This window comes from Somniosus microcephalus, chromosome 17 (genome assembly GCF_052327205.1).
Source record: "Somniosus microcephalus isolate GS21.2 chromosome 17, FLI_Smic_1.0, whole genome shotgun sequence".
Lineage (NCBI taxonomy): Eukaryota > Metazoa > Chordata > Chondrichthyes > Squaliformes > Somniosidae > Somniosus > Somniosus microcephalus.
The window spans coordinates 53,256,055-53,279,249 of NC_141003.1; the positions used below are offsets into that span (position 1 = coordinate 53,256,055).

At 47.7% G+C, this 23,195-nt stretch overlaps 1 protein-coding gene across 3 annotated transcripts in view; it reads right to left on the bottom strand.

Annotated features, from left to right (window-relative positions):
- The window catches only part of mapk11 (mitogen-activated protein kinase 11), a 56,140-nt gene extending 33,196 nt beyond the window's left edge, over nucleotides 1–22,944 (bottom strand). The window contains exons 1-3 of one of the 3 annotated variants that reach the window (XM_086010351.1): nucleotides 22,456–22,944; nucleotides 7,595–7,710; nucleotides 593–722 (exon numbers count right to left, since the gene is read on the bottom strand). In XM_086010351.1, the coding sequence (XP_085866477.1) occupies nucleotides 593–722; nucleotides 7,595–7,710; nucleotides 22,456–22,521 (312 nt within the window). In that variant the 5' untranslated portion in view covers nucleotides 22,522–22,944. The remainder of the gene's footprint in view (nucleotides 1–592; nucleotides 723–7,594; nucleotides 7,711–22,455) is intronic. The other 2 variants (XM_086010349.1, XM_086010350.1) reach the window with 2 other exon arrangements.
- Nucleotides 22,945–23,195: the final 251 nt, after the last annotated feature.

The following is a 23,195-nucleotide window of genomic DNA, read 5'->3' on the forward strand; positions in this document are numbered from 1 at the left end:
CAGGAATGTGCTGGTAGGGCTGAAGATTTACGGGGCTAAGATGTCAGTGAGGAGGGAAAAATTGAGGGCAGCTGTTAGAGATCTCCCAGCAACCAGTGGCAGAATGAAATTGGTACAATCCTAAAAGGAGATCACTTGCCCACTCATATGGTAAATAGTGTATAGTGTAAGTGGGGCAATTTTCTAACTTTGTGCTCCACAGAGAGCACATATTGGAAAATCGGGTTCACAGTACCCACAATTTTCCGTCTGTTTGATATCATGGGCACTGTGCACCTAAATTTTCATTAGGCATTTTAACATGTGAAGCTCTCCACTGGGAGTGCAATGTCAAAAAATTACCCTGAAGGCTTCCTAAAAGGAGAAAAAAAGTACAATAAACTGGATGAGATTTTGAAGACTACATGTCAAATCAACATCAGTGATCATAGCAGAGTTCGTATTGCTAAAATTTCTCACATTTTTGTTTTATTTGCAAGAATAAAAATAATTGCACTGATTGCTATTTTTAACAAAATCATAAGCATCTTTTTGATTGTAATTATGATGTCACTACACATAGTCAGCAAACTGTAATAAAATATTCACTTACATTTTCATGCTTCATGTGTTTTAACAATCTCAGCTCCCTGTATGTCCTCCTTGCATGGATCAGAGACTGAAATGGTCTGGATAGCTTTTTTATAGCTACTTTCTGTCGTGTTCTTGTATCATAAGCAGAGCTAAACAAACAAAACAGCACACATTTAGAATCCGCCTACTGCATAGACTGCTCTAGCACAAAATAAACCGTGACATACAAGATGAAAGCTTTCTAAGCAGTTATCTGAAAAGTTCTCCTTTGTATCTCATTTAGCTGTTAAATGATTGTGATTCCCTTTGGAATCTGTATGCATTTCTGTATTTTAGGAGCCAGTCACATTCTTTATTCAGCAACAGATTCCCAAACAGCAGCCACAGTAATTTGAAATACAGCATTCTGTGGGATCATGGTACTTTAGAAGAAATATGTTGCTGTATTTTTGCCGTGAGATGCAAAAGGACTTCAAATGGATTTGTGATGGCAACGTTATACCGGTCACACTAAGTGGACAGTGCTCCATTTTTGTTTCTAAAATGCCTTAGTTTGCCAATTGCCATTTTACACCACTCCCTCAGTGGAGGTCAGTAATAGTCAATATTAAACAAACAGAAAATAAGCCCCTCAACCCAGTTAAGTGATGCCAGCACTGCTAATCAGAAAATGGCACAATGAATGAAGAAAAAGCAACAAAGCCAAGACTTACTAGTGCTAGAAGTCTGTATTTGGAATTGATGTCAAGACTTCCAAATCAAGGACTGAGAGGAAGCCTGGGAGGAGAGTGCACAGTAGTTGAATGCAGTCCCCAGAATTGGCACAAAGCTAGTAAAGATTTAATGATGGCACACACTGCAGACAAGGTATGCTGGTGGTGGATATTTATTCAGCTCATGTCCATGTTTGGACCAACGCAGTAATGAGGTCTAAAGCCAAGTGGCCATGGTGGAACCCAAACTAAGCATCGCTAATCAGGTTATTGGTAAGTTCCACTTGATAGCACTGTTCATGACTCCTTTCATAACTTTAACAGCATAAGAACATAAGAAGTAGGAGTAGGCTATTTGGCCCCTCGAGCCTGCTCCGCCATTCAGTACGATCATGGCTGATCTGGTCTTGGCCTCAACTCCACTTCCCTGCCCGCTCCCCATAACCTTGACTCGCTTATCGTTCAAAAATCTGTCTATCTCCACCTTAAATATATTCAATGACCCAGCCTCCACAGCTCTCTGGGGAAGAGAATTCCAAAGATTCACGACCCTCTGAGAAAAGAAATTTCTCCTCATCTCAGTTTTAAAAGGGTGCCCCTTATTCTGAAACTATGCCCCCTAGTTCTAAATTCCCCCACGAGGGGAAACATCCTCTCTGCATCTACCCTGTCAAGCCCCTTCAGAATCTTACATGTTTCAATAAGGTCACCTCTCATTCTTCTAAACTCCAATGAGTATAGGCCCAACCTGCTCAACCTTTCTTCATAAGACAACCCCTTCATCTCCGGAATCAACCTAGTGAACCTTCTCTGAACTTTGCTGATGATTTGGAGTAGGCTGATGGGGCGTTAATTGGCTGGGTTGGATTTGTCCAGCTTTTAGCGGACAGGACATACCTGGTCAATTTCCATATTTCCGGGTAGATGCCAGTATTGTAGTTTTACGAGAACAGTACGGTAGTGTCGTGGCTAGTTCTGGAGCACAGGTACTCAGCACTACAGCCAGGATGTTGTTGGGGCCCGTAGCCTTTACTGTGGCAAGTGCAGTCAGCTGTTTCTTGATGCCACATGGTGTGAATCGAATTGGCTGAAGACTGGCATCTGTAATGGTGGGGAACTCAGCAGGAGGCAGAGAAGGATCATTCCCTTGACACTTCCTGCTGAAGATGGTAGCAAATGCTTCAGCCTAGTCTTTTTCACACCCGTGCTGAACTCTGCCATCATTAAGAAAGAGGATGTTCATGGACCTTCCTACTCCTCCCATTAGTCGCTTAACTGTCCACCATCATTCATGATTGGATGTGGCAGGGCTATAGAGATTTGACCGGATTCAGAGCCAGCTGCAATTACTCAGGCCCTGACCGGTGAGTTGTATCGGGATGCATGTCTGAAGCCGAAATTGGCTCCGGCCTTAGGCCGACACGGACAGGTGCGCAGAGCAATCGTTCCATCGACTTACCGCCTGTTTAGGGCAGAAGTCAAATTTCTCCTTTATTTTGGGTGAATAGTGTAACCCTTTAGAGGAACGACAAAAATAGCAATTATCCCACGTGTGAAAGTTTGCGGTCTGTACCCGAGCTGGGCATGTGTAAAGGTCAGATGTTTTACATGCATGTTCAGTGATGCACCATTTGAAGAGAGCTGACAACCACAAGAACTTTCATGACATGAAGTGCAAAGAAAAAAGGAGCAGTGCTATAAAAGGAAACCAGCTATTCAGCCATCTGGTATCAGAGGTTCCTGTTTAATGAAACTTCAGTCCAGTAAACAAAGCTGCAGTGCAGTTATGATGCTCACAAAGGCCAATATAAAACAAAGCACCGTGCATCATGCAAAGTGAGCTCCTATCTTCCCATGGCAGCTGAAGTGCAGGATTAGTCATTTTAGCCCCTTCAGTTGAGATGTTCTTCAGGCTTCCTGTCATTCTGCAGAAAACAGTAATCTGTTTCTTAATTTCTTTTTGGCATGTAGACTTGCTGTTGCACAGGGTGCTTTCCAACTCAGACTTCATAATTCTCATTGTGCAATACTGGGATTGTCTGGACAGGAGGGTTGAAATACATTGGACAGAGGAGGCCATTATTGGGGCCAGATTCAAATCAAGGCCCCCAGAGGCGAGTGGCCCTCAAGATGCTGCTTCCCATTATTATTACCCAGTTCAAGGAAATTATTTGACAACAGAAACTTATGATACTTTCATTCGGTATATTGTGTTTCTCAGTAGTTAGGCAAAGCATATATACTTGGACCCTTCCCAAATATTTTACACTTCCCCATATCAAGTTTGTGAATTTGAAACCTGCTTCTGTACTCCACTACCCTTAAAGACAGAGGGCTGGATTTTACCAACCACGGCGGGTCTGGGATGGGCGATGTCGGCGGTGGGTCCCGGCCCCACTCCACTGTGTGGAATGACTTCCCCCTGATTGGGCTCGTTAAACCCGCCCAGCAAGTTTCCCGGCCAACTGAAGGAAGCCGGTCTGATGACGTCTATTGAGGACGTGTCATCAGCCAGTTTCCTTAAAGGGACCATGGCCAACTTTAATTTGACATTTGAGCTGTCAGTGTTCTACAGCATTGAGGTGCTGCAAACACCGACAAGCACTGCACAGAGATGCAGGGCTGCACCCAGGCTCTCCCATAACTCCCTCCATATGCTTATGGAGGGAGTCACAGCGCACAGGGAGGTTCTCTTCCCTTCCCATGGGTGGAAGAGACCTCCCCAGGAGATCAACGCAGTCTGGTTGCACATTGCAGAGGCGGGCACAAGCAGGGATGTGGTCAGGAGGACCTGGGTGCAGTGCCGCAAATGTTTCAATGATCTCAGTAGATCACAAAACGTTAGTAAAAAGCCACACTCAACCTCATCCTGCTGTGCCTCTCATCACATCCCCATCTCACTAGCAACCCCTCACACTCACCCTCATCCTAATGCAATCATACCAACTAACAACACACAAGGGTAGGCACTTGTGTGTTTTATGCAATGTTCATGTAAAGTTTCTGTTAATGTGCTGTCAAACATTGAAACCTTTATTTTCAACACTTTGCGTTCTTGAACAGATTTGTGTGCACCTTTGGAAGTGACTTAGTGTGTTGTAGTGAATGGTGAGACATAATGTTACCCCCCACCCCCCCAAACGCAATGGACATGAGTGTGATAGGAATGGCTTGGACATTGTAGGGATGCTTTATGGTGTTGGTGTGGGGTGTTGCCAACCTGGCGCATCATGTGGCAGCCAGGGTGTAGTGTCAAGTGAAGTAAATCTGGCTATGGGGAGGCCATCCCAGGCCTCCAGGACAGCAATGAGGTCAGATGCTGATAACTTGTGTCCTGTGCAACATCAGTTGATTGCGGAGAAGGTTGGTGTTGTTCTTGGTGCTGTTGGTGTGCCTAGTGATGGGGTTGATTGTGGTGGGATTCTGAGGACCAAGGTGAGAGAGTATAAAGTGCACCAATGCTGATGTAATAGATGGCAGGTGAAGTAGAGATGACAGAAGCGATATGTCAATGGCGGGAGAGGTAATGAGGTCAGACTGGATGGAGACTTGTGTAAAGACTTGCAGCATTTTGAATCTGTCGTGGAAATGCAGTCGAGAGAAGCTAGTGGTTAAGGGAACATTTCTTAATCAGCTGGGAGCTTTGACTTGACATTTGAAGCTGTCAGCTCATCAGCTGAAACAATGGCAAGTGACCTCCCACCTCAGCTTTACAGATGAGGTCTAGGCACAGCAGGAAGCTGGTGGGTGACATGTCAAATCCAAAAAGCTGGGAAAAAAAGCATTAAGTTGCTGTAAACAAGCCTCTAATGATTTTAATTGCTTCCCCCGCCACTGCGTGTTGGGTACTCAGCACTGAGAGACCCGACATTTGGTAAAGGCGTGTGGTGGTGGATTGACAGCAGGGGCCCGACCCACTGTCAAAAAAAAACACTTTCCACCCGACCCGCCACCGATCGCGCACGCTGACCCCCTGCAAAATTCCCCCGAGTGTTGTAATCTGCAAAAATCCCAGACAGTGATTTGAGGGCTTCAGGGAAATAGTTTAGGTGAGGCAAAAACAAGAATTGTCCTCCTCTAAATAATGCTGTTGCCTCTCACTATGTTACTGACCTTCACAAGACTGTTATGGTAGAGCTGAGCATCTATTACAAAATATTTAAAACAGCCTGGATACTAGCTTCTAGCCACAAGTCTTTGAGAAATGAATCGGAGAAGGCATAGGTGATGAACCTTTGCCAAAAGCACTGTTCAAATTGTTTTCAGCACTGAATGATGCCCATTAGAACTTGTCTTGAAAATGTGCAAATTGGCTGCTGTGTTTCCTATATTACAACACCGCTTGCCCTTCGCCTGGCACCTTCCCGTGCAAGTGCAGGAGATGCAACACGTGCCCTTATACCTCCCCCCTTCCCACTGTCCAGGGCCCGAAACACCCCTTCCAGGTGAAACAGCGATTTACTTGTACTTCTTGCAATTTAGTATACTGTATTCGCTGCTCATGATGTGGTCTCCTCTACATTGGGGAGGCCAAATGCAGATTGGGTGACCGCTTTGCGGAACACCTCCGTTCAGTCCGTAAGGGGGACCCCGAGCTTCCGGTCGCCTGTCACTTTAATTCACCGCTCCACTCCCACTCAGACCTCACCGTCCTCGGCCTCTTGCATTGTTCCACGGAAGCTCAGCGTAAGCTCGAGGAACAGCATTTGATCTTTCGATTAGGCACTTTACAGCCTTCTGGACTCAACATAGAGTTCAACAATTTCAGATCATAACCAGCAGCTGTCTTTCATTCTGCCAGCGCAATTTACACTTCATCTAGAGCCATCCTTTGTTTCTTAACCTGTCTCATTACCATCTCCTTTTGCCTTGAATATCGCTTAATATTGGCCTAGAAATTGGGTTGGGGCGCCAAAGTGGCGCAAAAGTCGCCTGAGCGCAGGATTTAGCGCAGCGTTCGAGGGTTTAGCGATCGTCAGATATTCAGTTTCATTGCTCCTCGAGGGACACGGGGCAAGGCTCGAGGCGCTCCGCGTCCCTCTTAGGGCGCTGAAACTGAATATCGCAGCACAACATGCCACAGCGCCACACGCTGCGGCACGGCACGCTGCGGTACTGCAGGCCTTCCTCCCATTGTTAAGGGGGAGGTGCCTGCAACAGCGCGATCCCCGCTCGCGAGTGCCGGCAAATCAGCCCGGCACCAAGGAGAAGTGCCGGGCTCTCGGGAAACAGCCGGCAATGCCGCGGGGGGGTGGTTAGGAGGTCGGGGACGGAGGTGGCGGCCGCCCCGCACCTCCACCTTAACTTGCGCCGCTGCCGGCACAGTAAGGCCCCGTGAACCGGGCGCGGGTAGCGAGCGGCGCAAATGTGGAGTGCGCTACCAAATATCGCGAACGGGGTGCAAATGGGGCGCTGCGCACACCGATGACGTCATCGGTGACGGCGCAGCGCAAATGCCTAATGCCACCATTAGCGCCCCTACTGAATATCGCGGGAGACGCAGCCAGTGGCGCTACAGCCACTGACTGCCTCTTTAGGCGTTAACAGGTGGCGCTACTCACCTAATTTCTCCCCCAATGTCTCTTAACCTCTTCCGCCTTTATCCCATCACAGGCCTTCCCTTTTGTTCTTTCATCCCCTCCCCCCTTTCCCAGCCTCTACACTTGCTTAAAAATCTGTTCCATTTCCTGCTTTTTTCCAGTTCTGACAAAAGGTCATCAGCCTGAAACATTAACTCTGTTTCTCTCTTCACAGATGCTGAATGCCTACTAACATTCTTATTGCAAACTCCGTTCCATGGCCTGATCATCTAACCGTAATAATTCCTTCATTGTTTTTAAATGCTCAAAATTTCCTGGAAGTGCAGGTTGTTTTGTTGAGAATCAAAACGCATAACCTAATAATTTGACTACATAAGATAAACAGATGTACAGGTAGACTATCCTTTATCCGCACTTCTGAAAACCGAAAACCTCTGAAAACCTAAAGTTTTTTTGTGGAGCGTAAGTCGTGCGCACGACATAACCCGAGTGGCGCCAAACATGACCCGGCGCGGCCGATGCTTTTCTGACCTGATTTGCGGGCCAGCTTAGCGTAGGAGTCAGCCGATATCCGGCTTTCCCACAACTGGCGGCGGCAGTCGAGCCCCAGATCCCCGCTAAGTCAAGGAATTCAGATACGGAGCAGGGGGAGCTGTAAACAGACTGGGAGCGGCAGCACAGAGAAGCAGGAAGGGGAATGAGACACGCAACAGTCGCAAGAGGTAGCCTGAACTTTAAAAATTTATATTAAATACAAATACTAATTACCAAATTAATTTAATGTTCAGAGTTTCCCAGTCTGAAATAATACCTTCTGAAATCCGAAAATTTCCGAAAACCGAAACACAGCTGGTCCCAAGGTTTTCGGATAAGGGATAGTCAACCTGTATTATGCAACAAAGAATTGAGATGTCATTTTGGGAAGTATGAGTAGATGACAGAAGAACTTTGCAATTATATCTGTCAGCTGCCCTTGGCTCCAACATATCTAGTCAGTAATCTATTGCTTTTGGAGGGGCAGTCCCAGGATTTAGGGAAGCAAATATTCAATTCACAGGGGCTATTGGACTCTTGTCATTGGAGAGTAAAAATTCCTCTGCTCAGTATATTTAATGATGTTGTAAATGTGCTTGTGAAGATTACTCGCAAAATTGCAAACTCATTCTAAAAACACCAAATTACAAATACCAGAGGAAAGCGTCACCAGTGTGATTACAATGTAGCTGCACATAGAAACCGAAGCAATTCTCACCTGCGGGTTTCTATGATTCTGAGTGGGTGGATACCGGTTGTCCCACCCTGCAGTGCTATCACAGCCTGATGGGTTGTCGATGATGTTGTTGGAAAATTTCACATAAGCCTAAATAAAATCAAAATGCTACTGCATCCAAATATATATAGGCAGCCCCTTAAACCTGAGCTTTCCTTTGGCGGGGTGGGGGGGAATTACTGACTCACAGAGCGACTACTCTCCAAACTCAAATTACTCATTTTTATTTAAAAATGCATCGCATATTACATAGGATATATGGCACAGAAACAGGCCATTCGGCCCAACCAGTCCATGCCGGATTGTACACCAATATGGCAGTTTATTGAGCATATTTTCACTTATGGCATGATTGAGGCAGTTTAGCGTTCACGGAGGGTGCAGCAAGATTGGCCAGCTCGGATGCTGGCTGAGGGCCTGAGGAGGGTCCGGAGGGGGGGGGTCGGTGGCGAGGCAATCGGTGACCGGCAGCTACCCACAGTTTAAATGTTCAACTGGGAGGAACAAGTACGCTCCTCCTGGCTCCACAATAAATGAAGTAAAAACAACTTAATAAACTTACATTTCAAGTGGCTGCCTCCACATGGTCCCTTTTAGGATAGCTGGTTCACCTGTTGAGCTCCTGAAAAAACTGACCACAGCATGCATGGCGCTCGCTGTGGTCATTCGCAGTCCAATTTTGCAAAGGGGCCTGAAACAGACGGTCAGGCCCCGATCTGCATATGCAATGGGTCGAATGCCAGTTTCAGGTGTGCACGACCCCTATGGAGGAGCCATAATTAATATGGCGGGCGGCGCACTTCCAGCGCGGAATGAGCATGCGCACGCTGCCTGCCATATTGGGCCCTTAGGCGCCCGTTTTACTTCTAGACCATCAAGTCTGTTTCCCTCCACTCCCTGGTCCTGTGCACCAGTGCTGCAATAGTCAGTGCCACCATCCTGCACATGCTCAGTTACAATTCATGCAATGGGATGCCATCCACTCTATCTCAGATGATGATGATTGTACAAGATTATGTTGTGGGGGACTACGGTCTCCCGCGTAAAGAAATAGGCAACACAGCGAGCTACAAGAAATAGGTCTTTACTCCAACTCTCACAATACAGTACTGAATTCGTGAAGCCCGCGAACCTGTGATGACTCACGGATTGGTCACCTGCCGGAACCTCAGCAGCAGGCAAGTCTGAACGTGCCTTATTCCTCTCAGCTTGCAACTGTCTTGCGGGGGGAGGGGAATACAGCAGTTAAAAGGGGATTATACAGGTTTATCTACATACACACAGTGTTTCCCCAATGTGGCAACGCCACATACGCCCGCCCCCCCCCACCCCAGAATCCTCGTTAACTGTAAAAGTCAGTCTCTGCGGAGGTTTGACCAAGCGGCCGTAGTAGCCATCTGGCGTGTGAGGAGGGCTGTCTGGGAGGTCGGCCGGTTGGTTTGTCGGCTGGTCTGGCGGCTGGTGGGCTGGCTGGACGGGCTGCCGGCGAAGGTGGGGCGGCGGCCGGAAAGCAAGGTTCTGGCGTGTCTTGGTCCTCTTGTGGGGCCGCCGCCAACGCGGGAGGTCTGCCCCGCCGTGGGTGAAGAGCCGGCCGAAACGGGAAGCTAAGGTCCAGGTGCGCCGGTTTGAGGCGGTCTACTGAAATAAGGTCCGGCTTCCCGCCGACATCGATAAGAAAAGCTTTGTCCCCCGTCTCCAATACTGGGAAGGGGCCGGTGTATGGTGCCTGCAGCGGGTCTCTGTGCGCGTCCCGGCGCACAAAGACGAACTCCGCATGTCGTAAGTCTCGAGGCACGTAGAACGGCTGCGGGCCGTGTTGCGAAGTGGGCACTGGACGGAATTGCTGGGCCGCGTCCTGGTGCAGGGAAAGCTGTCTGGCGGCCGACCACGGCTCCGTTGTCAGGGGGAGGAAGTCGCCTGGTACTCTGAGTGGTTGGCCGTAGACCATCTCGGCCGCAGAGGCGCGGAGGTCCTCTTTGGGCGCAGTACGCAATCCCAGGGGAACCCAGGGTAGTTTGTCGATCCAGCTGGTATTGACCAGGCTGGCGCGGAGAGAGGCTTTCAAAGAACGATGAAAGCGCTCGCAGAACCCGTTGGCCTGCGGGTGGTAGGCTGTTGTCCTGTGCAACTTGGTGCCGAGGCCGGCGATGATGGCATTCCAGAAGTGGGAGGTGAACTGGGGGCCTCTGTCCGAGGATATGTCGGTCGGCACGCCGAACCGGGCCACCCATGTCGAGACGAATGCTCGCGCGACGTCGGTCGTAGTGGTGGAGGCGAGGGGAACCACCTCGGGCCATCTGGTGGTGCGGTCGATGATCGTGAGCAGGTGTGTAAAACAGTGCGACGGTGGCAAGGGGCCTACCAGATCGACGTGGATGTGGTCGAAACGCCTCTCGGGCACCGGGAAACACTCCAATGGCGCCTTGGTGTGCTGCTGGACCTTAGCGCGCTGACACGGCACGCATGTGTTGGTCCAGTCTCTCACATCCTTGTGGAGTCCAGGCCAGACGAACTTGGCAGACATAAGTTTCTGAGACGCACGCATCCCTGGATGTGAGAGGCCGTGGATGATGTCGAAAACCTGCTTGCGCCAGGCGGATGGAACGACCGGCCTAAGCGAAAGGACTGAGACGTCGCACAGGAGGGTTGTGCCGGCTGCGTGGAAGTGGATGTCGGCCAGGGTGAGACTGGTAGTTGACGTTCTGAGGGCCTGAATCTCCACGTCGGCAGCCTGGTCTCTCGCCATGCTGGCGTAGTCGACGCCCAGGTGCACTGCGTGGAGCGAGGGTCTTGAGAGGCAGTCGGCCACCAAATTATCCTTGCCGGCGACGTGGCGGATGTCCGTGGTGAACTCCGAGATTAAGTTGAGTTGGCGCTGCTGGCGCGCGGACCAGGGTTCGGTTACTTTTGCCATGGCGAAAGTGAGCGGCTTGTGGTCCACGAATGCGGTGAACGGCCGGCCATCCAGAAGGAAACGGAAGTGCCGGATTGCCAGGAACAGGGCCAGGAGCTCTCTGTCGAACGTGCTGTAAGCCTGCTCATTCTTGCGCAGCGGTCGGCTGAAAAATGCCAGTGGCTGCCACGCGCCTTCGACCCACTGTTGCTGGACGGCGCTGACGGCGTAATCCGAGGCGTCCGTGGTGAGGGCGGTCTTGGCGCCCGGGATGGGGTGGGCCAGTAGTGTGGCGTTGGCCAAGGCGCTTTTGGTCTGGTGGAAGGCTGTCGCCATCTCGCTGGACCAGGTGAGTTGCTCTTTGCCCGTTTTACCCCTGGTGGCTTCGTAGAGGGGGCGCATGAGTGCGGCGGCCTTGGGCACGAACCGATGATAGAAATTCACCATCCCCAAAAATTCCTGCAGCGCCTTAACCGAGGTGGGCTGGGGAAAGTCCGCCACCGCCTGCACCTTGGAAGGTAGGGGAATGGCTCCCCTTGGCGAGATTCTGTGGCCGAGAAAGTCAATTTGGGCTGCTCCGAACTGGCATTTGGCCGGGTTGACGATTAGCCCGTGTTGGCTGAGGCGCTGGAAAAGGGAGCGCAAATGCGCGATGTGCTCGGCCTTGCTGGTACTGGCCACGAGGATATCGTCCAGATAGACGAACAGAAAGCTCAGGTCCCATAGGACGGAGTCCATGAGCCGTTGGAAGGCCTGTGCGGCATTCTTAAGCCCGAAGGGCATGCGCAGGAACTCGAACAGTCCGAAGGGGGTGATGACTGCCGTCTTCTGGACGTCTGCATGGTGGACGGGGACCTGATGGTAGCCGTGAATCAGGTCGACCTTGGAAAAGACGGACTTTCCTGCTAGGTGTGCTGAGAAGTCTTGGATGTGCGGAATGGGGTATCTATCGGGCGTGGTGGCATCGTTGAGCCGTCTGTAGTCGCCGCAGGGACGCCAGCCACCACCCGGCTTGGGCACAATATGGAGGGGGGACGACCAAGGGCTGTTCGAGCGGCGGATGATGCCCAGTTTTTCCATCGTGGTGAATTCTTCCTTGGCCACCGCCATCTTGGCTGGGTCCAGGCGTCTGGCTCGAGCAAACACTGGTGGTCCCGTAGTGGCGATGTAGTGCTCGACCCCATGCTTGGCTGCCGCGGCTGAGAAGGTCGGTTGTGTGAGCCTCGGGAAATCGGCGAGTAGGCGGGCGTAGTCGTCATGCGCCGGGGCGGAGCAGGACCCGACGAGGGCCGGGCTGTTGCTCTGCTGGCAGGCCAGTGAAGCGAAAGTTGCTGCGTCGATCAGGCGCCTGTCGCGGACGTCGACCAGAAGTCCGTGGGCGCAAAGAAAATCGGCGCCCAGCAAAGGATGTGCCACCGAGGCCGTCACGAAATCCCACGTAAATCGCCGGCCGTTGAAACAAACCTCGGCCCGTCGCTTTCCGAAAGTAGCGATGGCTGCGCCATTTGCCGCCACGAGGGGTGGGCCGCTGCGGCCTGCCTGGATGTCGAGCTGGGAGGCAGGAATTATGCTGCATTGGGCTCCGGTATTGCAAAGGAATCTGCGCCCTGAAAGAGAGTCGGTTATGTACAGCAGTTTACCTGCGGTGCCAATGGCCATCGTGGCGGCGGGGGTGCGGTCAAGCGGGCCTAGACGGCGGCGCGGGACTGGTGCGTTGGGCCGGGCGGCCATCTTGGTTTGATCGAAAGAGCAGGGTGGGCCTTGTGGCCGAAACGCGCGTGGTAGTAGCATAGTTCTGCGGCCTGGCGTGGCGGCGCACGCTCGGTGGTGTCGGGGAGCCTCGCGGCTGCACAGCCGAGTTGGGCGACGGTGAAAACTTTGTCCGTGGCGGCTGCCAGTTGTACGCAGTCCGTGATCGGGGACCCCGCGAGGGCAGTCTGTACCTGCTGAGGAAGCAGGCTGAGGAAAAGGGCCCGAAACAAAAAGCACTGCGGTTCAGAGCCCAGGAGCGCAAGCATCCGGCTCATCAACTGGGTCGGGGTAGAATCGCCGAGGCCTGGTAGTGAGAGAAGCCTGCGGGCCCTCTCCTCCTTGGACAGGCCGTAAGCCTGCAGCAAGCGGCCCTTAATGGTTGAGTACTTGCCGGTCTGTGGTGGGTTCCCCAGCAGGTCGAGAACTTCGGCGGTGGTAGAGCTTGCTAGTGCCGAGACTACGTGGAGGTACCTTTCTTCATCGTCTTGAACCCTGCGAAGGGTGAATTGGGCCTCCGAGTGCACGAACCAAGCTGGTGCTTGGTGTTCCCAGAAGGTGGGGAGCTTCAAGGACGCGGCGCCGGCCGACATCAAGCTGCTGCTGGTTGCCATCGGGTCGTTGCTGGCCTCTGTAGGGCTGCGTGAGTCGGGGGCTTCGGCCGCCGACATTCGGGGTCACCAATGTGGGGGACTACGGTCTCCTGCGTAAAGAAATAGGCAACACAGCGAGCTACAAGAAATAGGTCTTTACTCCAACTCTCACAATACAGTACTGAATTCGTGAAGCCCGCGAACCTGTGATAGAGTCATAGAGTAATACAGCACGGATAGAGGCCCTTTGGCCCATCGTGTCCGCGCCGGCCATCAAGCCCTGTCTAATCTAATCCCATATTCCAGCATTTGGCCCGTAGCCTTGTATGCTATGGCATTTCAAGTGCACATCCAAATGCTTCTTAAATGTTATGAGGGTTTCTGCCTCCACAACCCTTTCAGGCAGTGAGTTCCAGACTCCAACCACCCTCTGGGTGAAAAAGTTCTTTCTCAAATCCCCTCTAAACCTCCCGCCCTTTACCTTGAATCTATGCCCCCTAGTTATTGACCCCTCTACTAAGGGAAAAAGCTCCTCAGCATCCATCCTATCTATGCCCCTCATAATTTTGTACACCTCAATCATGTCCCCCCTCAGCCTCCTCAGCTCCAAGGAAAACAAACCCAACCTGCCCAGTCTCTCTTCATAGCTGAAGCGCTCCAGCCCTGGTAACATCCTGGTGAACCTCCTCTGCACCCTCTCTAACGCGATCACATCCTTCCTGTAGTGTGGCGACCAGAACTGCACACAATATTCCAGCTGTGGCCTAACCAGTGTTTTATACAGCTCCATCATAACCTCCTTGCTCTTATATTCAATGCCTCGGCTAATGAAGGCAAGTATCCCATATGCCTTTTTTACCACCTTATCCACCTGTTCCGCCGCCTTCAGGGATCTGTGTACTTGCACACCCAGATCCCTCTGACCCTCCGTCTTGCCTAGGGTCTTTCCATTCATTGTGTATTCCTTTGCCTTGTTAGTCCCCCCAAAGTGCATCACCTCGCACTTTTCCGGGTTAAATTCCATTTGCCACTGTTCCGCCCATCTGACCAACCCATCTATATCGTCCTGCAGACTGAGGCTACCCTCCTCGCTATTTACCACCCTACCAATTTTTGTATCATCCGCGAACTTACTGATCATACCCTTTACATTCATATCCAAGTCATTAATGTAGACCACAAACAGCAAGGGACCCAGCACCGATCCCTGTGGTACCCCACTGGCCACAGGCTTCCAGTCACAAAAACAACCTTCGACCATCACCCTCTGCCTTCTGCCACTAAGCCAGTTTTGTATCCAATGTGCCAAGGCACCCTGGATGACTCACGGATTGGTCACCTGCCGGAACCTCAGCAGCAGGCAAGTCTGAACGTGCCTTATTCCTCTCAGCTTGCAACGGTCTTGCGGGGGGAGGGGAATACAGCAGTTAAAAGGGGATTATACAGGTTTATCTACATACACAGTGTTTCCCCAATGTGGCAACGCCACAATGTCACCTCATTAATTTCATATTTCCTAATGACCATATAAAGTTAGAACAAAGCGGGTAAGTTATTTAGTATTTTCTTGCTAGAAATCTACCGGTGCTGCACATTTGCCAGCCGAATGGGTGGTTGCAAAACTTGCTCCCATGCATCTGCCACGGTGCTCCATAACTAGCTACTAGAAAATATGTAAGACTATCGCAGGGTTATAGCTGAAGTCAGAAAACCATTGTGTGGGCATCTACATCCGGCCACTTTGTAGCACAGCTCTTTGGAGCACCATTCCCAGTGATCTTTTAAACATGTTTGCTCTAATACCCCCAAAAGTTAATCCACAGATTTTATAGTGTGAATGCTCTGGCACTGGGGTTTTCCTTCTCATTAATTATGTTAATTGGTATTTATGAGTATCATTTCAACATTGGGTAGATGGTGACAAATATTACTGGGGATTCATCAAATTTCCACTAACATTTGTAACTGGCATATTGGAATATTTGACGGTCCACCTAATGATGTGCTGCCAATATTAGGTTAGAGAGGGACCGACTGTCAGTGGTAAGGACAGTGTGGTAAATTCAGACAAATAGTGCAGCGGTGACTGGGTTGCAACAAAGCAAATTTCTTTGTCCCTCCCTTAGCTCAAAACACATGGCCTACTCCTGCTCCTATTTCTTATGTTCTTATGGAGTCCTGCCCAAATGCGACAGGAAGCTGACTGCTTCCTTGAGGATACCAGCTATTTAAAACGTTACTAATAATCAACAGTGCAGAGTAAAGGCCATCCAGAGGTTGGACTTCTATCTTTGGCATGTAAAAGAAAACACCTGTTTTATAGTCTGTGCCAATGCCGTTGTTGAATTGGGAAGTGTGCAACAGCAACCCTGGGTGACTTGCCCTACATTTTTCTCTAGTATCCATTCTGTCTTCCCCAAATGCATTGCTGAGATTGGAAAATTCCCCAAGTGACAAATAACAAATTGAGAGTTCTACAGCACAGAACATTAGTGGTATTTGGATTTGATATTCTGTTGTGAATTATCAACTTACGCTATCTAACAAATATAAATGACGTCGTTTTCCTTTACATCCCCCATAGGATTACATAAAAATATTCATGTGCGAGATTTGACACTGAATTTATCCCACTAGGAGTGCCTATGGGAATCTTTGACCCCCATCTTAACACGTAACATTTATATATACTTCGAACAATGTCACAATCGCATTCGTGCGAATGTGAAATGGCTTCATATTATACTGGGAACACTTTATGAACATATGAAAATGGCGGACAGGACCAATTGGTCCATCAGTTGAAATTTATACACAGCATGAACCTCCCCCCACCCCAGCCACAATCTCCTGGGAGAGGAAACAGATCCTTGGTCAATTTAGGGGGAAAAGCACCAGGAAATTCTTCTCCAATCCCCAAAGGCAATCAAACAAGTTCCAGGAGCCCACAGTAACTAAATGAACCCCCACCCCCTGCCCAACAATAGTCTACATCCCCTCTATACATAGTGATATTGGCCGCAGTCAGTGTAATTTGGCAGAACTTTAGAGCTGACTGGCCTATTGCTGCTGCCACCTTTACTTCTGCTATTATAAATCATGCTCTTTATTCTCAGAACAGAACTGCCTTAATCCTGATGAATGAAACGCACCCATTAGCTTTTCTCTATCAGATGCTGATAGAGCTGCAACACGCTTGCAGCTTTTGCTTCTAGCTCTGTGTTAGTTCACCTGACACTGAATGCCACCACATCCCTTTTGGAATGTTTTCCTCATGCATTTCTATTCAGTTTTCTAAATTAAATGCACATACGTTATGACGTGAAGTTTTAACGTAATAGTTTCAAATAATATATGATGATATAGCACACTACTGGGGAACACCACTGGTAATGGCCCATAATTTACTGTCAAAATAATTATGCGCAAATGCCACAGCAACTTCAGACGAGGGCAGATGCACGGTTAACTGGGGAAATCCAAAAGTTGCTGTCGGAGATACGCCACTGTGCAGTTAGCTTTGCGAAAATGGCATCTCGCTGTCTGCCTCACCATTGAAATGCACTGGGCGATGTTGTTGTACTTGCACGGTAGATACAAACTAAACTCACCGCAGAAAGTTAGAGCTAGTCTCAAGTGATGCAAGAGCTTGTTTTGGAGCCTTTTTTGCGCATATTTAATTAAGCCTGGGTTAGCTATCAGAGATTCTTTTAATGATCTGTTAATTGTTAATTACTATCAATGAACCTATCTAGCACCAAAAAATAACCATTACATGTGTGGGGTCTAATTCCTTTACATTTCAATTGTTCCTGGATATTTTAAAAATGTGAAATTTAGTTTTTTTAACTTTTCCTTTCTGTCTCTTTTTTTCTCTCTCTCTTAATCCAATCTTTCTTTCCCTCTCTATTTCTCCTTCTGTACCCGATTTGATATTGAATTCACTCACTCTAATTTACATTTCCTTCTCAGTCCTTGCATTGTTAATTTCACAATCCTTCAATCTGATTGGTTAAGGAGATGCACAGTTGCTTGCCCTGTTCACTCAGGTCCCAGATGCCCGGTTTCCCTTGCTGCGCCGTTATCAACTCGCACTTTCAGCAACATGTGGCGCAAAATATCATTGAGATTAAACGGGCAAGGGCAAATCAAGGACTGCAGTGGTTCAAGAAGGCGGCTCACCCCCACCTTCTCAGGGGCAATTAGGGATGGGCAATAAATGCCGGCCTTGCCAGCGACGCCCACATCCCATGAACAAATAATTAATAAAAATTATGGCCCAATGTGTTCCTGGGAGTAAACCTTTTCTGAGCAAAAAGCCTTGTTATCGGGTTCTATATTTTGGTTATATTGATCTACTGCAGTTATCATTAAAAGGGAAAACTAAGAAAAGTTTCTCATTTATTATATTTGTGCCTGTAAAAATGCATTTTAATGAGGTCACAGGTGAGGCTTTTGGTGAATGACAAACAAAATTCATTTTATTTTGCTATGCCCCAGTGCAAAGGAATAATGTAATGTAGCTTAAGAGGGAAAAAGCCAGTTTGATTCCGGTACTCAGTGCACATGGAATTGCATTTTACAATTTTTTTTTAAGGCTTGAAATGCATTGAGCTGTTTGCACTTGACAGAGCAGACAGGAAGCATAATTCTAAACACCGTGACAACCAAGTTTAATTTTATTCGGTGGCACTAAGTCATGTTGCTGAATTAATATTAATTACCCAATTAAAATGAATTTCTGGCACATATGCATGTCATAAGATAACCTGTGCGGTGAGATGAAAGACATGGGTATGGTTCTTAATGAATACTTTGCGTCTATCTTCAGAAAAGAGAGGGACGATGCAAACATTGTAGTTGAGGAGGAGGAGTGTGAAATATTAGATGAGATAAACTTAGTGAGAGAGGAAGTATTAAGGGGTTTAGAATCATAGAAATTTACAGCACAGAAGGAAGCCATTTGACCCATTGCGTCGGTGCCAGACGAAAAACTATCCAGCCTAATCCCACATTTTGGTCCGTAGCCTTGTAGGGTACGGCACTTCAAGTGCATATCCAAGTACTTTTTAAATGCGATGAGGGTTTCTGTCTCTACCACCATTTCAGGCAGTGAGTTCCAGACCCCCACCACCCTCTGGGCGAAAAAAGTTCTCCTCAACTCCCCTCTAAACCTTCTACCAATTACTTTAAATTTATGCCCCCTGGTTATTGATCTCCCTGCCAGGGGAAATAGGTCCTTCCTATCCACTCTATCTAGGCCCCTCATAATTTTATACACATCAATCAAGTCTCCCCTCAGCCTCCTCTGTTCCAAAGAAAACAACCCCAGCCTATCCAAACTTTCCTCATAGCTAAAATTCTCCAGTTCTGGCAACATCCTCATAAATCTCCTCTGCAACCCTCTCTAGTGCAATCACATCTTTTCTGTAATGTGGTGACCAGAACTGTACACAGTGGCCTAACTAGTGTTTTATACAGTTCAAGCATAACCTCCCTGCTCTTATATTATATGCGTCGGTTAATAAAGTATCCCGTATGCCTTCTTAACCACCTTATCTACCTGTCCTGCTACCTTCAGGGATCTGTGGATATGCACTCCAAGGTCCCTCTGTTCCTCTACACTTCTCAGTATGCTACCATTTATTGTGTATTCCCTTGCCTTGTTAACCCTCCCCAAATGCATTACCTCCATTGATATCTTCCTGCAGTCTACAGCTTTTTTCCTCACTATCAACCACACGGCCAAGTTTTGTATCATCTGCAAACTTCTTAATCATGCTCCCTACATTGAAGTCTAAATTATTGATGTATACCACAAAAAGCCAGGGACCTAGTACTGAGCCCTGTGGAACCCCACTGGAAACAGCTTTCCAGTCACAAAAACATCTGTCGACCATTATCCTTTGCTTCCTGCCACTGAGCCAATTTTGGATTCAACTTGCCACTTTCCCTTGGATCCCATGGGCTTTTACTTTTCTGACCAGTCTGCCATGTGGGACCTTGTCAAAAGCCTTGTTAAAACTACATCAAACGCACTACCCTCATCAACGCTCCTCAAAAAATTCTATCAAGTTAGTCAGACAAATCCATGCTGACTGTCCTTAAGTAATCTGTGCCTTTCTAAATGACGATTAATACTGTCCCTCAGAATTTTTTCCAACAATTTGCCCACCACCAAGGTTAGGCTGACTGGCCTGTAATTACTCATTCTATCCCTTTCTCCCTTTTTAAAATACAGTACAACGTTACTAGTCCTCCGGCACCACGCCTGCAGCCAGAGAGGATTGAAAAACAATGGTCAGAGCCTCCGCTATTTCCTCTCTTGCTTCTCCTAATAGCCTGGGATACATTTCATCCTGGCCTGGTGACTTAACTACTTTCAAGATAAGCCCCTTAATACTTCTTCTTAACAGCCCACTGAAGTGAGCTGGCAAGCCACTCAGTTGAATCAAACAGCTACCAAAGATTTAAGAAGGCAACCCACCATTACCTTTGTAGGGTAGCTAGGGATAAGCAATAAATGCAGGCCTCACCATCAACACCCACAACCAGAGAACGTATAATAAAAATGAATGCTGTTCTTGACCAGCCACAGTGCTGCACCACCGTAAAACTGTTAGTACCACAGACCCTACACACGAGTGAGAAAGCATCACCGATAAAACTAACCAAAATTCTTTCTTTTGCTGATAACTTTAACCAAAACTCATTTATTTATTAACACAAGCAAGACCAAAAGGTGCAGCCAAAGAATTATGTTCTCTTACTTTTGTGCTGATGAATTAGGGGAGCACAATTCATTTCCAGCACACTTCCAGCAGGAGCTGTGTTTATATATAAATGACACATTAAAATAATAATTTGCTATCCGGGTGTGCAAGCTGAGTAGAAATACACCAACTAGTAACGGAGAGGGTTGATGAAGATAGTGCGGTTGATGCTGTGTACATGGACTTTCAAAAGGCATTTGATAAAGTGCCACTTGGTAGACTGGTTAGCAAAATTGAAGGCCATGGGATTAAAGGGGCAGTGGCTGCATGGATACAAAGTTAGCTAAGGGGCAGAAAGCAGAGAGTAGTGGTGAACGGTTGTTTTTCAGACTGGAGGGAAATGTGGAATGGAGTTCCCCAGGGGTCGGTGTTGGGACCACTGCTCTTTTTGATATATATTAATGACCTGGACTTGGGTATTCAGGGCATAATTTCAAAGTTTGCAGATGACACAAAACTTGGAAATGTAGTGAACAATGAGGATAGTAACAGACTTCAGGAGGACATAGACAGACTGGTGAAATGGGGAGACACATGGCAGATGAAATGTAATGCAGAGAAGTGTCAAGTGCTACATTTTGGTAGGAAGAATGAGGAGAGGCAATATGAACTATATGGTACAATTTTAAATGGGGTGCAGGAACAGAGAGACCGGAGGGTGTATGTACACAAATCTCTGAAGGTGGCAGGACAAGTTGAAAAGGCTTTTAAAAATGGATATGGGATCCTTGGCTTTATTAATAGACATAGGGTACAAAAACAAGGAAGTTATGCTAAAGCTTTATAAAACATTGGTTAGGCCCCAGCTGGAGTATTGTATTCAACTTTGGGCATCACACTAGGATGGCAAGGCCTTAAAAGGGTGTAGAAGAGATTTACTGGAATGGCTCCAGGGATGAGGGACTTCAGTTATGTTGAGGGACTAGAGAAGCTGGGGTTGTTCTCCTTGGAGCAGAGAAAGTTAAGAGGAAATATGAGAGAGGTGTTCAAAATCATGAAGGATTTTGATAGAGGAAATAAGGGGAAACTGTTTCCAGTGGCAGAAGGTTCGTTAACCAGAGGACACAAATTTCAGGTAATTGGCAAAAGGACCAGAGGCGCGATGGGGCAAATTTTCTTTTACACAGTGAGTTGTTTTGATTTGAAACGGTGGTGGCAGCAGATTCAATAATAACTTTCAAAAAGGAATTTGATTAATACTTGAAGGGGAAAAATTTGCAGGGCTACGGGGAAAGGGCAGGGGAGTGGGACTAGTTGGATAGCTCTTTCAAAGAACCGGCACAGGGACTAAAGTCTGAATTGCCTCCTTCTGTGCTATATCATTCTAACTACTATGTGGAATGATTACATACAGCAGTACCATAGACAGATCAGAGAGGTAAGATATATTTTAGGCATACAGAGGTTCTAAGCATCATCAGTAGAAAAATCATAACTAGCGCTATATCCGCTTTCAGTCACTAAACTTACTGAAATATTATTTCAGGAATAAAATTTCACATACGTGTATATTTAAATACATATTTTAATAAGGAAAACATTGGCTAATAAGCCGTTTGCAATAGCATTAACCTAAGCACTGTTATATTTGGACCCTTATCGCAATTAAAGCTGTGATATGTGGCAGAATAAAAGGCAAATAATTACAATAAAGTAATTACAGAAGATTAAATTGTCCATGATGTAATTTTGTCTTGTTATAAAGTTGGTTGATAAAAGGCTTGCCAATGGACAGGACTGATTACAGTCACTTGTCACAGTTGAACGCAGACACAATTGATGGTGTGCGCCTCGCCACCAGGCCAAAGGGACCGACATGAAGACTCATTACTTGTGCAAATATCTTTGATGAAGGGATCGTGCCGCTGCTGTTTCACTGCTCACACGGTGCAATTACAAAATGCACGTATTAAAACCCCCTTTCTATATCAAGAATCGCACCGATACAGTGCACTCACACATCTACATCGAGAAACTGGCTTGTACAAACCACGCCCATACAGCCCATTCTAATATGGTTACCTTTCCATTTATCCCCAGGATCCGGATTAAAGTAGTCACTGCAATTTTTAATCATTGCAGTCTAACAGAAATTGCGCAGATGTTGCTTGCTATGACACACTTCAAAAGATCAATTTCGACGTTTAGCAGCATTAGAACAGGGCCACACACGAACACCACAAATCCTATATATTTAAAACCACAATTTTGATTCGATATTGAGCACTCTGCAAAAAGTGTGCATATTATGGCAAAAAAATCTAAAGACAGCCACAAACCAACATAAACCTCATAAAGCCCCGCTGGGTGAATCTATTAGGGTTCAGGACAATCAGAGATCTTTTACTCACCAGACAGATCCATAAGCTCCTGATCCAACGGGAGTCAGATTCTGGTACCTCTCCGGCACTTCCCATATCGTTTTGTTTAATTCTTGTTTGTAAAAGCCAGTCCTGACTGACATTTTTACTCCATCAAACGGCGCGAGCCGGTGGCCGGACCCCCTCCGAGGCAAATAAAGTCAGCGTCGAATCGAAACTGATTACAGATTCCAGCCACACGTCCGCATTTTATTACATTTCGGCCCCAGATGGCAGGCAGCGCGCTCTCTGCACAAGCGTGCAGAGCCCAACCGGCTCAGCATTGCAAAATGGTCCAAGCGGCGAAGTTGCACATCGACCAGCCTCTGCAATTTGAGTTCTCACATTGAACGGTGGGAAACATTTCGATTGCGTCAATTAAACGACGTGTTAAGCATATGGTCTCGCCCTTAAAACTAGAAGATATTGGGGGAACTCCACAACGCAGTTTTGATTGCGTTTATATTTATTTCTCTTGCCATGCTTTCTCCAATTTTGTCTCCCGATCCCCTCCTTTTCTGAAGGATGGGTCAGCCCATGTATGGTTCCACTCTTAACCTATCAGAACCCAGCATATATTCAGCAATGGCTTCTCTTCTATCCCCCCTCGGGAAACCCCAAGGATTCATCCTTAGTTCCTTCCTCTTCCCCATCTGTATACTGCCAACATCATCTGCACATACAGGGTCACCTTCTACATGCATGCTGATCACAGCCAGTTCTACTTCTCC